Below are 11,440 nucleotides of genomic sequence, written 5' to 3' on the forward strand. Positions count from 1 at the left end.
GAGAGGACATGACTTCAAAATGAAAGAGGGAAGGATTTGACTGAATATTAGGGTGCAATTCTTGGCAGTGAGGGTGGGGAGGCCCTGGCACACCTTGCCGAGAGGAGCCGAGGCTGCCGCATCCCTGAGGTGTCCAATGCCGGGCTGGGCACGGCCGGGACGAAAGCGCTGTGCCACAAGACATCCGCGCCTCACCAACGCGAACGCTGCGGCTTTAAGGAGGCGGTCGGGGCGTGTGCCCGGCCCGTCATGCCGCTCGGGGGGCCGGGCCGCTGCCGTGTGCCGGCGGTGCCGCCATGTACCGCCTGTGCCGGCTGTCCCCGCTGCTGTCGCCGCTGCTGGCCCCGCTCCGCCTGCCCCGCTCCCCCTGCCCCGCCTGGGCCGCGCTGCCGCCGGGGCCGGGCCCGCGCCGCGCCCGCGCCAAGGTACGTGAGGGCTGAGGGGCCGCCTGCCCAGCGGCACTGAACGCCCCGCTCTCACCCTGCTCCTCAGCTTTTAGGGTGTGTTTCGGTGTTTTTCACCTCCATCCCCTCTGCCAGCCCCCATGGGATCGGTAAATCGTGTTTAGCGGGTTTCTGTGGGAGCTGGTTCGCACCTGCTGGTGGGCACGTTGGCAGTGTGAGCTTTAATGTCTGCAGCGTAATTTGCATCGTGGTTTCTGCTGCCTTATTGTGTAAGATCACGGGGTGTTCTAGATGTGTTTTCATGCTTTAAATCGCCTGAATGATGCGAATAAAATCGGCTTTTTAGCTGAAATATTGTCGCAGAGTGACATGGAAATAGGCAGCAGCTTTACTTGCTAAGCTGGGCATTATTTCCTACGTGACTGCCCTGGGTACTCCAAATACTATCTCTTGAAATTGTTCTTTTTTTACGTTTTGCTTCAATACCATTTCTGGTGTGTGAGCCTGTGAATACAGGGGAATTGGAATGGACTTGAAAAATCAGAATAAGCAATTTTTCAGTCCTTAAGATCCATCCCTAAGACCCTGAGCTCATGAGCTACTAAAGAAAAATCTAAAGTCTTAGAACGACAAGAATCAGGATAAGCTAAGCTACACAATTTCCTGTTTTTGTATTTGTATGACTTCCTGTCAAAATGAAATACAAAGCAACACAAATAATTACAAAAGAGAAAAACAGCAAACAAATGTGGGGTTAGGGTTTGGGCGGGTGGTGTGCTTGCTTTGAGGGTTGTAAGACTGTCTTGTATGCTAATTTACAATCTTAGCAAATGCAATAATTAATCAAGAATTTTTTTTTCCGAATTTGTATGCCTTGAAACCACAGTGGGACAGTGGTGGCAGGCACCTGGTGGCTCTACCTGTCCTGTGGTGGCTGTCACATTGCCACAACTGCTGCTGAGCTCAGCTGGAAAGAAAGGACTCCTCTAATGTTTCCTGACAAATGCTGACTAATTAGAGACAAGTCCTGAGGTTTTTGTGGAAATGTTTTCTTCTGTCAGTATTTCTTCCCTGGCGAGCATGGGGAGTTAGCAAGGGCTGCCAGCATAGCTGCCCTCCTTTGATTTCTTTTCAGATTGCTTTGGGATATGGTTTAGTACGAAGTTCTGCACTTGAAAGGTACCCAAATAAAAATCTATCAATGACTTCTGCTGTGACATACATTTTGAGTGCACTTGGGCTCTTGACACCAGCCCTGGCATGTCCCTGCAGTTGTTGTCTACACCGTAGCAACAGAGTTGCTCGTTGCTGTCAACACTTGCAGTTCTTCCTTTGAGCAGCTCATCCATTACGCGTGATTTAAAGGAACTTAAACTTTGGATCTCTTCCATCAGGGAGCTGTTGTTAAGCGTACCAGGTGGGCTTCCAGTGCCCCTGGAACAAAGAGCTGAGCTCCGGGGAGTCACTGGGTAAAGCTGGGCAGTGGGTGGAAGCAAATAGCTCTCACACCTCAGTCTCATGGCTCCAGCAGCTGTCTGGGTGTGCCTTGGCACACATTGGGATCAAATAATCTGGTTTTAATTATGAAACCTGAATTGTGTGAGAATTTACACCCAGATCAGTGCATTCCTTTGACAGGAATAGGTGGGAGGAGGGAGCTTGTCTGGGCTCTGCCACAGTATCTGCTGTGCTGATGAGGAGGAGCAGAAGTTTCTGTCTTCCCAAATCGCTCTGTGTGCAAGACACTTCTTTCATAATTTCAGCTTCTGTAATATGATCTTGTGCTTATGCTAATAAATACTTCTAATTGTTTTCTTTTTAGGATGCAGCTGAACCCCTCAAAAACGCAACCGCTGATCCCAGTGCTGAAAACAAGAAACTCAACAAATCCCAGCAGCTGAAACAAGTTTTTAAAGAATATGGTGCTGTAGGGGTTTCCTTCCATGTTGGAATTTCCTTAGTATCTCTGGGAATCTTCTACCTGGCTGTGTCAAGGTGAGGTTTGTACAGCTGTCTGTCACCTCTAGGTAGTGGTAAAAGTAAAATACATTTACCATTGTGCTTATCTCTGACAGGAGACAGGCACTTTATGCCTGTTGGACCTTACCTCCTGAATTTTGAGTATGGATGGGTCCATAAATGGACCTGATCTCCCATCAGGCATGAGGCAGCAGAGTTGTACATGGACATTTTGTACAGGTTCATCAGCAGGGAAAACAGCAGGCACAGCACCACTATAACTGACCAGGCAGAAAGTGTATTTGTTCTGCAGATAGCTTTTGTTCTTGCTTGGTCTGGAGAGATAGAGCCATGCAAAAGTGCTCTGGGGCTTAGAGATAAAGGTATTTTTCTGGGTGTTGAACACAGTTTGTGCAGTTGAACTGCAGAAAATAACAGCCACTAGAAGAGGATTAGAGTCAGGAGGGGAATTGTGTGTGTGGCTTTGTTGGAATGCATGTTACACGAGGTATTCCAGCTGAGGAGGCAGGGAAACGTGTTATTACCCCAAACATTCCCTGCTGCTTATTCCTGACTCCAGTGGGAATAGATGAATGCCTGATTTCTCCTGTTTACTATGTTGTGGCACAGGGTGACAACATTTTTTTTTCCTTCAGGTATGGTTGAATCCCTGATGAAATCTGCTATGTCTGTATTAATGAATTTGGTGCATAATGCCCATTTGAGATCCTCAACACTTCCTTCACTTGCTAGATTTTAGATAATTTGTCATTTTGTAACACTAAGCCTAACACCAGATACCTCATTTGGTTTGTGCTTAGGTGATAAATTTCCCCAAGACACAGAATATATATTAAATATATATTTAATATATATATTAAATATAAACTTGGGAAGATGAAACTCCGACACAAATTCACAGTAACTCTTTAAGAATCACTTTGCAGAGAAACTCCATCTCTAAAGGCCGAGTAGAACCGTGACACACGAACCTTTGTGAGTAAACCCCCCCAGCAGTTTGTATTTTTAATGCTAACCTAAAGCAGCATCTCTTCTTTGCAGCGGCGTGGATATGAGCGTGGTGCTCATGGGCTCTGCCACAGCATCTGCTGTGCTGATGTGGAGGAGCAGGAGTTTCTGTCTTCCCAAATCACTCTGTGTGCAAGACACTTCTTTCATAATTTCAGCTAACTGTAATATGATTGACAGTTACTCTAAGAATCACTTTGCAGAGAAATTTCATAGTAACTCTTTAAGCATCACTTTGCAGAGAAACTTCATCTCTAAAGGCTGAGTAGAGCCATGACACATGAACCTTTGTAAGCAAGCCCCCAGCAGTTTGTATTTTTCATGCTAACCTAAAGCAGTGTCTCCTCTGTGTGCAGCGGCGTGGACATGAGCGCGGTGCTGCTGAAGCTGGGTTTCAGCGAGGCCTCTCTGCAGTCGCGGATGGCAGCCGGCACCAGCACCTTCGTGCTGGCCTATGCTGTGCACAAGCTCTTCGCCCCCGTGCGCATCAGCATCACCGTGGTGTCCGTGCCCTTCGTGGTGCGCTACTGCCGCAAGGCCGGCTTCTTCAAACCCCCTGCCTCCAGCCCCTGAGCTCCTGGCCCTGCTCTCCAGTGCAGCCACCCAGCTCTGCAGGGCAAACGTTTTTTTTCAAAGACTTGTCTGGGTTCAGGTCGATCTCATCTTGTGTTTTTCACTCGTTCCTTCAGGTAAATGTCACTGTGAAAAGTGCTGTCCTTGTCTCCTGTCCCTTTTGCCGCTTATTCTTAGGACAAACCTGTTCAAATGAGATCTGGTTTGCCTTTCAAGTGGGAATATAAATGCTTGACAGTGAGCATAGTTCTGGGTCTTTATAAGCCAGCTTTTGAGCCTTTTTTTATTTCTTTTAAAAACAGTCATAGCTTTCATTTATTGCTGTGTAGCTGAGAAATTGTGAGAGTCTCTTTCCAGCAGAATAAACAATATGTCACTACATGGGTAGTTCCCCTGATAAGGATATGTATTGGAATCTAAAGTGGTAGGTGGGTGTTTGTTTTGTTAGAAGAGGCTTTTATTATAGCCCTTCTTGCAGTACAACACATGCACTGAACTCGCTTCAGTAGGAGTACCCATATGATAAATTATTGCAGTCATAATTGGTTTAGTCACAATAGGTGAAGCATTGTTCTGAAACTATGTGTATTGATTCCATAGTCCAAGATTTTATTGTTTGAAAATGTGCTGGCTGGGAGTCAGCCTTACTAAAGTCCCTTTGTTTTTAAATGTCTAGAGACTCAGAAGAAATCCTGAGCCTACTGAAATCAGTGTACCCAGAATTACCTATGTGAACATACTCCAAACAGCATCAAGGCAGAAAGAAGCTGGGGGGTTTATAATAGTTTGAGATCTGGCTTTGTACTGGAAACACTTTTTTAAAAAATCTTTAAAACTAACCCCAGCTGCTTTCTGCTCCCATGGGTGAAACTCAAATCATCTGCACCAGAAGTGCAAACATTCCAATTCCCAGCTTCCCATGAAGAATCCCTGTGCTTTGGGCTGAGACTGGTGAATGTAGCAACGAGGGGGCTTTGCCTTTCCTTCTGGGGACACTGTGGTGTTAGAATGTAGTTACAGGGGTGGATATCCACATTCCACCTTCCACTCAAGCTGCAGACTGATCCTTCAACAGATAAATTAGTGTCACACTGGGGTAGGCCTGGGTTTGGGTCTCAGCCTGTGCTGCTGTGAGAGCCTGAGCAAGAGCTGGGGCTGGTTGCTCTTTTCTGAGTTCTCTCTGTGCTTGCACTTACCCCAAGGTGGCTCTGACTGATCTGATTCTACAAAACTCTGATTTAAGTAAAATAGCAGGAAAATACTCTGAAATAGCTTTCTAGTTTTGCTAAAATTTAGTGAATAGAGAGGAAGAAAGGGTGGAGTTTTGATAAGAGCTGGCTGAGGGAAGAAAGGAGTAAATAACTTACGAGCAGCCTCTTGCCTCCCCTCGGCCAGAACGTTAAATTGCACCTTAACTCCTTCCCCCCCACCGAAATGCCCAGGTTTCATGTGGATCAAGGATAAGAATTCCAAAATAACTCTGAGGCAGCCTTGTTTACTTCAGTTAGAATAATTTTTGAGAAGGGTGTTTTGTCTTAAATGTGATAAAGAAGGAATATTCAAAGTTTGTTTTTCAAAATCATATATAAAATCATATGAAATCATTTAAAATAATTTAAAAGTCAGTAGAAGGCACCAGCACTAAACTAGAGTTTTCTTGCTGTAAAGAAACAGCTTCATATAAATTGTGGCCCGAATTCTGATTACTTATGTGGTTGTATAAACTACTGGCAGTTTGTTTAGATGAAGATTTTTGCAAAGTATATTTTAAATTAATTTGAGAATATATTTTGAATTCTGGAGTCCTCGCTTGTAGAAGGATCATTTTTTAAAACTGTTTGTAAAATAGCAAAGTCTTATTCTGAAAAGACAATAAATTGCTTTCTCTTACTTTGCTTTAAGTGTTTTCCCTGGAAAAGAGTTGGCATTGATTTTGGTGGCAAGGGGCCTGACCCTTAGTGCATTTTAAGGAGTGTCTTATAAACATCTGGTCTTGTTATTTGCTGTCACCCAACATAATCTGAAAGTACTTCTGAGAGAAAGGGCTGGAAAATGGTATTAGATGGGAGATTTTGAATAAACTCACTGGAAAAAGGACAGAGCAGACCAAGCTCTCAATAAACCAAGCAGGTGAAGTAGCAACACATTTGGTACTTACCTTGTAATTCTAAATTGGGATTGTGAATGACTGTGTGGTACCAGCACTTTGAGCTTCCCTTCTGACAGAGGTGGGAATTATACTTTGGGAATTCACCTCTGGGAGCAGGAGTTCAGCTGTGCTGGTGCTGAGCCAAGCAGTGCCACAAGGAAGCTCAGACTGCTGGGTGCAGTATAACAAGTCTTTATTTTACAAATTGAGTGCTCACATTTAAAACTAGAGACAAAACCAATTGCCACATCATTTTTGGAACACTTGAAAAAGGCATTCACCTTACTCAGCTTCAGGTTACACCACAGGTAAGACACCCTGAGCAGCCCAGGGAGGGAGGAGCAGGCATCTCCAGGATATTGCACTGTTCCATAAGCCAGAACAACAACTTCCTTATGGTGGAACAACGAACCATTTCAGCACAAGAGCCTCCAACACCTTCATACTTACACCAGCAAACTGGCCCACATGGAACTGATTTCAAGTACATTAAATATTCCACAAGCTCCAGAGAGAAGTCAAATAATTTTATGCTGCAATTCGAGTTTAAGACACCAGCCAACCAAGGATTTGCATCCCAATTGCCACTAGATTCCAAGACCTGCTTTTCCTATTGTAAGCATTACAGTAGTCACAGTACAGGGCTCCTCTTGTCCATCCCACAAGTCACCCTCCTCGAGCTATGTTTTGGAGGGGGCAGCAGCATCACTCTTCCTGCTGGTGGGAATCTTGGTAGAGTTTGCTGTGATCCAGGGATGGAGCAGCACATCCTTCAGGGGCAGGCGATGGAAGGGGTTGTGCTTCAGGAGCTTGGAAATTAAATCCCTTGCACCTTCTGTTACAAATGGAGGAAACTTGAATTCCACCTAAGGAAAAAAGGACATTAACAATCATGCAAAAGTTCTTTAGCAATAACCAAATGGCTCTACTCAAGTTACCCCTTGAAAGCTGTGCCAGCCTTGCAGGCTGTGCACCTTCTGCCTATTGGTATAATAATTTCATTATAACCCCAAACAAGTTTCTCACTGCTTGTGAAAGTATTTGTATGTTCTTGTGTTTGTTTTCATTATGCTGCAAACTTAAGTTTGCTGAAACCTTTCTAGAACTAAAAGCATGGCCCAGCTAATCCAGATAAACATTGGCACTTACCCTTGAAATAGCTCTGTAGGTTTCTTGATAGGTTTTTGTTTCAAAAGGTGGTTTCCCTACAAGGAACTCATAACACAGAACTCCCAGGCTCCAAATATCCACCTTTTCATCATGTGTTCTTCCCTCAATCATTTCAGGAGGTAGGTAGTCAAGTGTCCCACAGAGAGTTGTTCTCCTGAAGAAAAGTCCAAGTTAATAATTGATTAAGATAATTAGAGCATCTATTTCAAGAGCCAGATAAGAAGTAATGGTGGCAATCATCTGTACCTCAGCACCACCCAGAACAGCTGGGAAAGAAAAGCCAGCAGGGCATTTTCTACTTCTCCTGAAAGTATCTCAGTCCCTGCAATCAGTCAGTCTTAGCTCCTTTCTTCATCCCACGTGCCAGAACAAACCTGTTCCTCCCTTGTCAGGTGCAATTTCCCACTCTCTCAGAAACAACCAAATTGTCAGAGCAATGTTTGAGTCCAAGTACAGGTTTGTCACCTCAGGGACCACAGTAACCCTACACCAACCTTCCTCTGAGGGTCAGCAAGGTTTGAATTAAACACCAGGATAACAGCCCTCCTGTCACACCAGTTGGCTGTCAGGTCCTTTGTCATAGCAGCATTTCCCCCAGTATTTCAAGAAGCTCCCATGTACGTCCCTTCCACAGCTGTGCAACAAAAACTGACACTACAGAAGGATTTCAGTGCACAAGAGAGTGAATTCTCACCTAGAAGATGGAGCATGCACAGACCACCCAAAGTCAGCAATTTTTAACTCTCCATTTGATCCCAGCAGCAAGTTCTCTGGCTTGATGTCCCTGTGGATCACACGCTTGGAGTGACAGTACGAGAGGGCATCTGCCAGTTCTGTGATGTACTGAGCACAGAAAAAACAACCTTTAAGCCACAATCATTAAGATACTGTCACCTGAGTTTATCTGGCTGCAGCACAGCCTTTTTGAGGCATAATTATAATTTCAAGTTAAAGCAATTATTGCTTAACCCTTGAAGCCTGGTAATACAGGCTGTGCCTTGCAATATTAAGCAATGCTGAACATAAATTCCTGCACAGCCCTAAGTCTCCCCAGTCATTCCCTGCTCCAGATGCCAACTAGCAGCTAAGGAATCTCAGTTCCCCCAGAACTTGATCTGAAGGGCTGGCTCTGTCCTGCAGATATCCCAGATACAAGAGGAATGGAGAGGAAGCTGGAACAACCTACAGTAGCAGTTCTTTGCTCATCGAACTTGGTGAGCCTCTGAAGCTCCCTGTAGACCTCCCCACGAGGTGCATGCTCCAGGATCAGGTAGACTCTTGTCACATCATGGAAGTAGCCATATAATCTGAGAATGTTGGGGTGCCTGCAAAGAGATTTCAATGTTCTTCTGAACCAGGTGTTTCTCCAAAACCTTTAATTTCCCTGTGCTGCTCCCCCCACTTCCAAGGCAAGCATGGGAATTTCAGCTCATCTGTGTTCCTTCAGTTCATAACACATAAAATTTTATCATAAAGAAGAAATCTTATCATAATCAAGGTTACTTGGTTTATTTGCATGCAAACAAAGCAGAGTAAATAGCCACTAAACTTTACCTAAGGTGAGACTGTATTTCCACTTCTCTTCGCAGTTGATGCTCTACACCAGCCTCCTCAAGCTGTGTTTTAAAGAGCACTTTCAGTGCAAGAATGAATTTGCTCTGTTTTTCACGTGCCAGGTACACATTCCCAAATTTTCCTTTCCCCAGAGGACGACCAATTTCAAAATCATCAAGAGACCATTGCCTTCTGCAAGAGGAAAGTTAAAAGCTGGAGAGATGTGTTGGCTTTGACTCAGATTTACAGTTTATAACATTCTTGTTCAAGAGATGCTTAGTGCTCCAAACTAGATTTTAGTCTTTATGAAAACACCAAGAGAACGAAGGCATTGAGATTTTTCAAAAGGAAGTTCTGAAAGCTATTTTCTTCCCTCCTGAAGCTTCTGCAGACACTACACCAACCACACTAGAACAAAATGAAGACTGTTTACCAAGCTGGGCTCCTTAGATACTCCTAACCCACACACACCACCAGGGCATGGCAAAACAACTTAAAGCTGCCATAAACAAATCCAGCTTCCTCCCAAATTAGACTCCAGCCTCCTGCCCAGATGAAGGAGGCTTTGTTTTCAGGAGCACATCTCATGACTGGGGCAGCAGCTATCAGTGCCCTCTCCTGGGAAGAGCTACTCTACATTTAGCCCAAAGTTTTCTTTAGATTACAGCAAGTCCTTGCTCCTGGCAATTACCAGGTCAAAGGCTGCTTTCCTTGTGTTGTGCCTGCAAAGTGTGAGGGTCACCAGGCTCCACAGCCAAAGGAGCTCCAGCAGGGCCCAGTTATCTAGAGTTTAGGCATAGAACTTACTTTTTAGTCTCTTCACTTTTCTTCTTGGTCTCTTCAGTCTTCTGTTTCAAGGTGTTTTCTGCTTCAGGGTTTTGTGCTGTGTACAGAGAAGGAAATCAATTCATGAGCCAGACTCATGGGAACACACACATAGGAACAAATCTAACCCCTGAGCATCATCTGGAGCAGCTTTTAGAATCCATTCCATGACATTTTAAGCAACCTAGCACAGCTGACTGCTAAAAAAGAAACAGTGCTGGCAAAATGCAACTTAAAAAGTTTTCTGAGCATAAAACCCCATGAATTCTTTCCCCCATCCCAAACAAAAGTATCTTTGTGCATGAATATTGGAAAACCTGTGAGGTCTGAATGCAAACTACATTAACTCCCAGCTGGCTGCTGAGCACCTGGAAGCTTTAAAACACCATACTGTCTCTAACTGGTTAATTCAGAGAGAAAGTCACAAGGATGGTGCAGCAACACCCGAGGTGAACCATGTGCTGCTCTTCTGTTTGGGGGCAAAACCAGGAACTTCCCTCCAGGTCTGTCCCTGGATCAGCAAGAGCTTTAGGAGCATCCTGAGTGTCACAGCTGGGATCACAAGGAAATCACCCTCACAATTACCAGCTGCTGCAGCCTGGGGAGGTTTCTCACTGCTCTTGCTCGCAGCCTGAGGTCTCACAGTGGCCTGCTGGGGCGGTTTGGGCCGGGGCTGCTGCGCTGTTTGGTTGTTGGGTGGTTTTTGGGTTGACAGTGCAGGTTTTTGGGGCTGCACGGGGACTCGCTGGGCGAAGTTTGCAGGACACAGAACTCGGGCTGGAGCTCCACTGGTGAGTGAGCGGCTCTGGGCTGAGTGCTGCGACACAGGGACGCGCTTGGGGGCATCCCCGATGGGATTGGTGACCTTCAGAGAGAAAGGAGAACGTGTTAATTGTGCAGCAGCATGGCAGAACCTTCATGGCCCCACTCAGGACAAAACCACGTTAACAGAAACGTTAAAAATCATACATTTAGTTGATTAAAAGGAAATGTTGCTTATGCTGTTCCAAAAACTTACCAAACCTATTTGGTTTTATATAAACTAGTGAGACAGTGCCTGTATTTCTAAATGGAAAAAAGTCAATCACGGTGATCTTGAGCACTGCTGCACATGTGTATCAATAGTAACATTTGCACAGTGCTTGCGTTTAACAACTGTATCTAAAATAATTTGATTATACACACTCGCTTTCTCTTTAAGAGCTCTTAAATACTTATAAAGAGGATTTCCCCATAAAATAAGATATGCTAATATTAACAGTAATTTTTAAAAAAATCAGCTTTGGGCTGTTTTCTCAAGGAGAAAGCTACATTACTAGTTTGAAACCTGTAGTTAATACGAGATGGGGAGAAACAAACCCAAAAAGTAAAAACTAAAGACCACTCATTGAACAGACCAGAATTTTAATGGCAAACTCCGAGGCATCGAGACCAAGGATGCAGCAGAGGAAACTGCTCAGGAAGAGGCACATAAACGGCGTATTTCACGCCTTTACCTTGGCAGCGCGGCCTGGGTACGCGGCGTGGTTCTCCTTCATGTTCCTGTCCATAGCGCCAGAGGAGAAGCGGCCCGTGCGGCTCTGGCTGAGGGCGAGAGGGGCTTGGTGAGCGGAGCACAGGGAATCTGGGGTCCTTTATCGATTACCACTCGTTATCGACAGCGGCCCGGTATCGATTCCCCCTGCCCGCCCCACGCTCCCCACAGAGCCGCCGCCGCCTCAGGGCTGCCGGAGCTGTTTGAATTCAAACCGCCGCGCCTTAAATACCCCTTTAAACC

The 11,440-nt window shown here is 45.2% G+C and overlaps 2 protein-coding genes across 2 annotated transcripts; one reads left to right on the top strand and one right to left on the bottom strand.

Annotated features, from left to right (window-relative positions):
• The first annotated feature begins 296 nt into the window (after window positions 1-296).
• On the top strand, window positions 297-5,855 carry FAM210B (family with sequence similarity 210 member B). The gene is made up of 3 exons (XM_030963557.1): window positions 297-425; window positions 2,227-2,399; window positions 3,749-5,855. The coding sequence occupies exons 1-3, from the start codon at window positions 297-299 to the stop codon at window positions 3,963-3,965; spliced, it is 519 nt and encodes a 172-aa protein (XP_030819417.1). The 3' UTR covers window positions 3,966-5,855.
• Window positions 5,856-5,870: 15 nt separating this feature from the next.
• On the bottom strand, window positions 5,871-11,382 carry AURKA (aurora kinase A). Its single transcript, XM_030963192.1, has 8 exons — window positions 11,160-11,382; window positions 10,249-10,528; window positions 9,646-9,721; window positions 8,839-9,030; window positions 8,471-8,609; window positions 7,979-8,127; window positions 7,264-7,438; window positions 5,871-6,980 (listed from the first exon to the last, which is right to left on the bottom strand). Exons 1-8 carry the CDS (start codon window positions 11,211-11,213, stop codon window positions 6,795-6,797), a joined length of 1,251 nt encoding a protein of 416 aa, XP_030819052.1. The 5' UTR covers window positions 11,214-11,382; the 3' UTR covers window positions 5,871-6,794.
• Between the last annotated feature and the right edge of the window lie 58 nt (window positions 11,383-11,440).

This window comes from Camarhynchus parvulus, chromosome 20, assembly GCF_901933205.1.
Source record: "Camarhynchus parvulus chromosome 20, STF_HiC, whole genome shotgun sequence".
Lineage (NCBI taxonomy): Eukaryota > Metazoa > Chordata > Aves > Passeriformes > Thraupidae > Camarhynchus > Camarhynchus parvulus.

Excerpts from the sequence above, each read along its gene's own strand:
- FAM210B (XM_030963557.1), top strand. The coding sequence starts at position 297 with ATGTACCGCCTGTGCCGGCTGTCCCCGCTGCTGTCGCCGCTGCTGGCC. Across the intron at positions 426-2,226 it reads CGCGCCGCGCCCGCGCCAAG|GATGCAGCTGAACCCCTCAA; the intron begins GTACGTGAGGGC and ends TTTTCTTTTTAG. Across the intron at positions 2,400-3,748 it reads TTCTACCTGGCTGTGTCAAG|CGGCGTGGACATGAGCGCGG; the intron begins GTGAGGTTTGTA and ends CTCTGTGTGCAG.
- AURKA (XM_030963192.1), bottom strand. The coding sequence starts at position 11,213 with ATGGACAGGAACATGAAGGAGAACCACGCCGCGTACCCAGGCCGCGCT. Across the intron at positions 10,529-11,159 it reads ACCCAGGCCGCGCTGCCAAG|GTCACCAATCCCATCGGGGA; the intron begins GTAAAGGCGTGA and ends TTCTCTCTGAAG. Across the intron at positions 7,439-7,978 it reads GTGCATGCTCCATCTTCTAG|GAGAACAACTCTCTGTGGGA; the intron begins GTGAGAATTCAC and ends ACTTTTCTTCAG.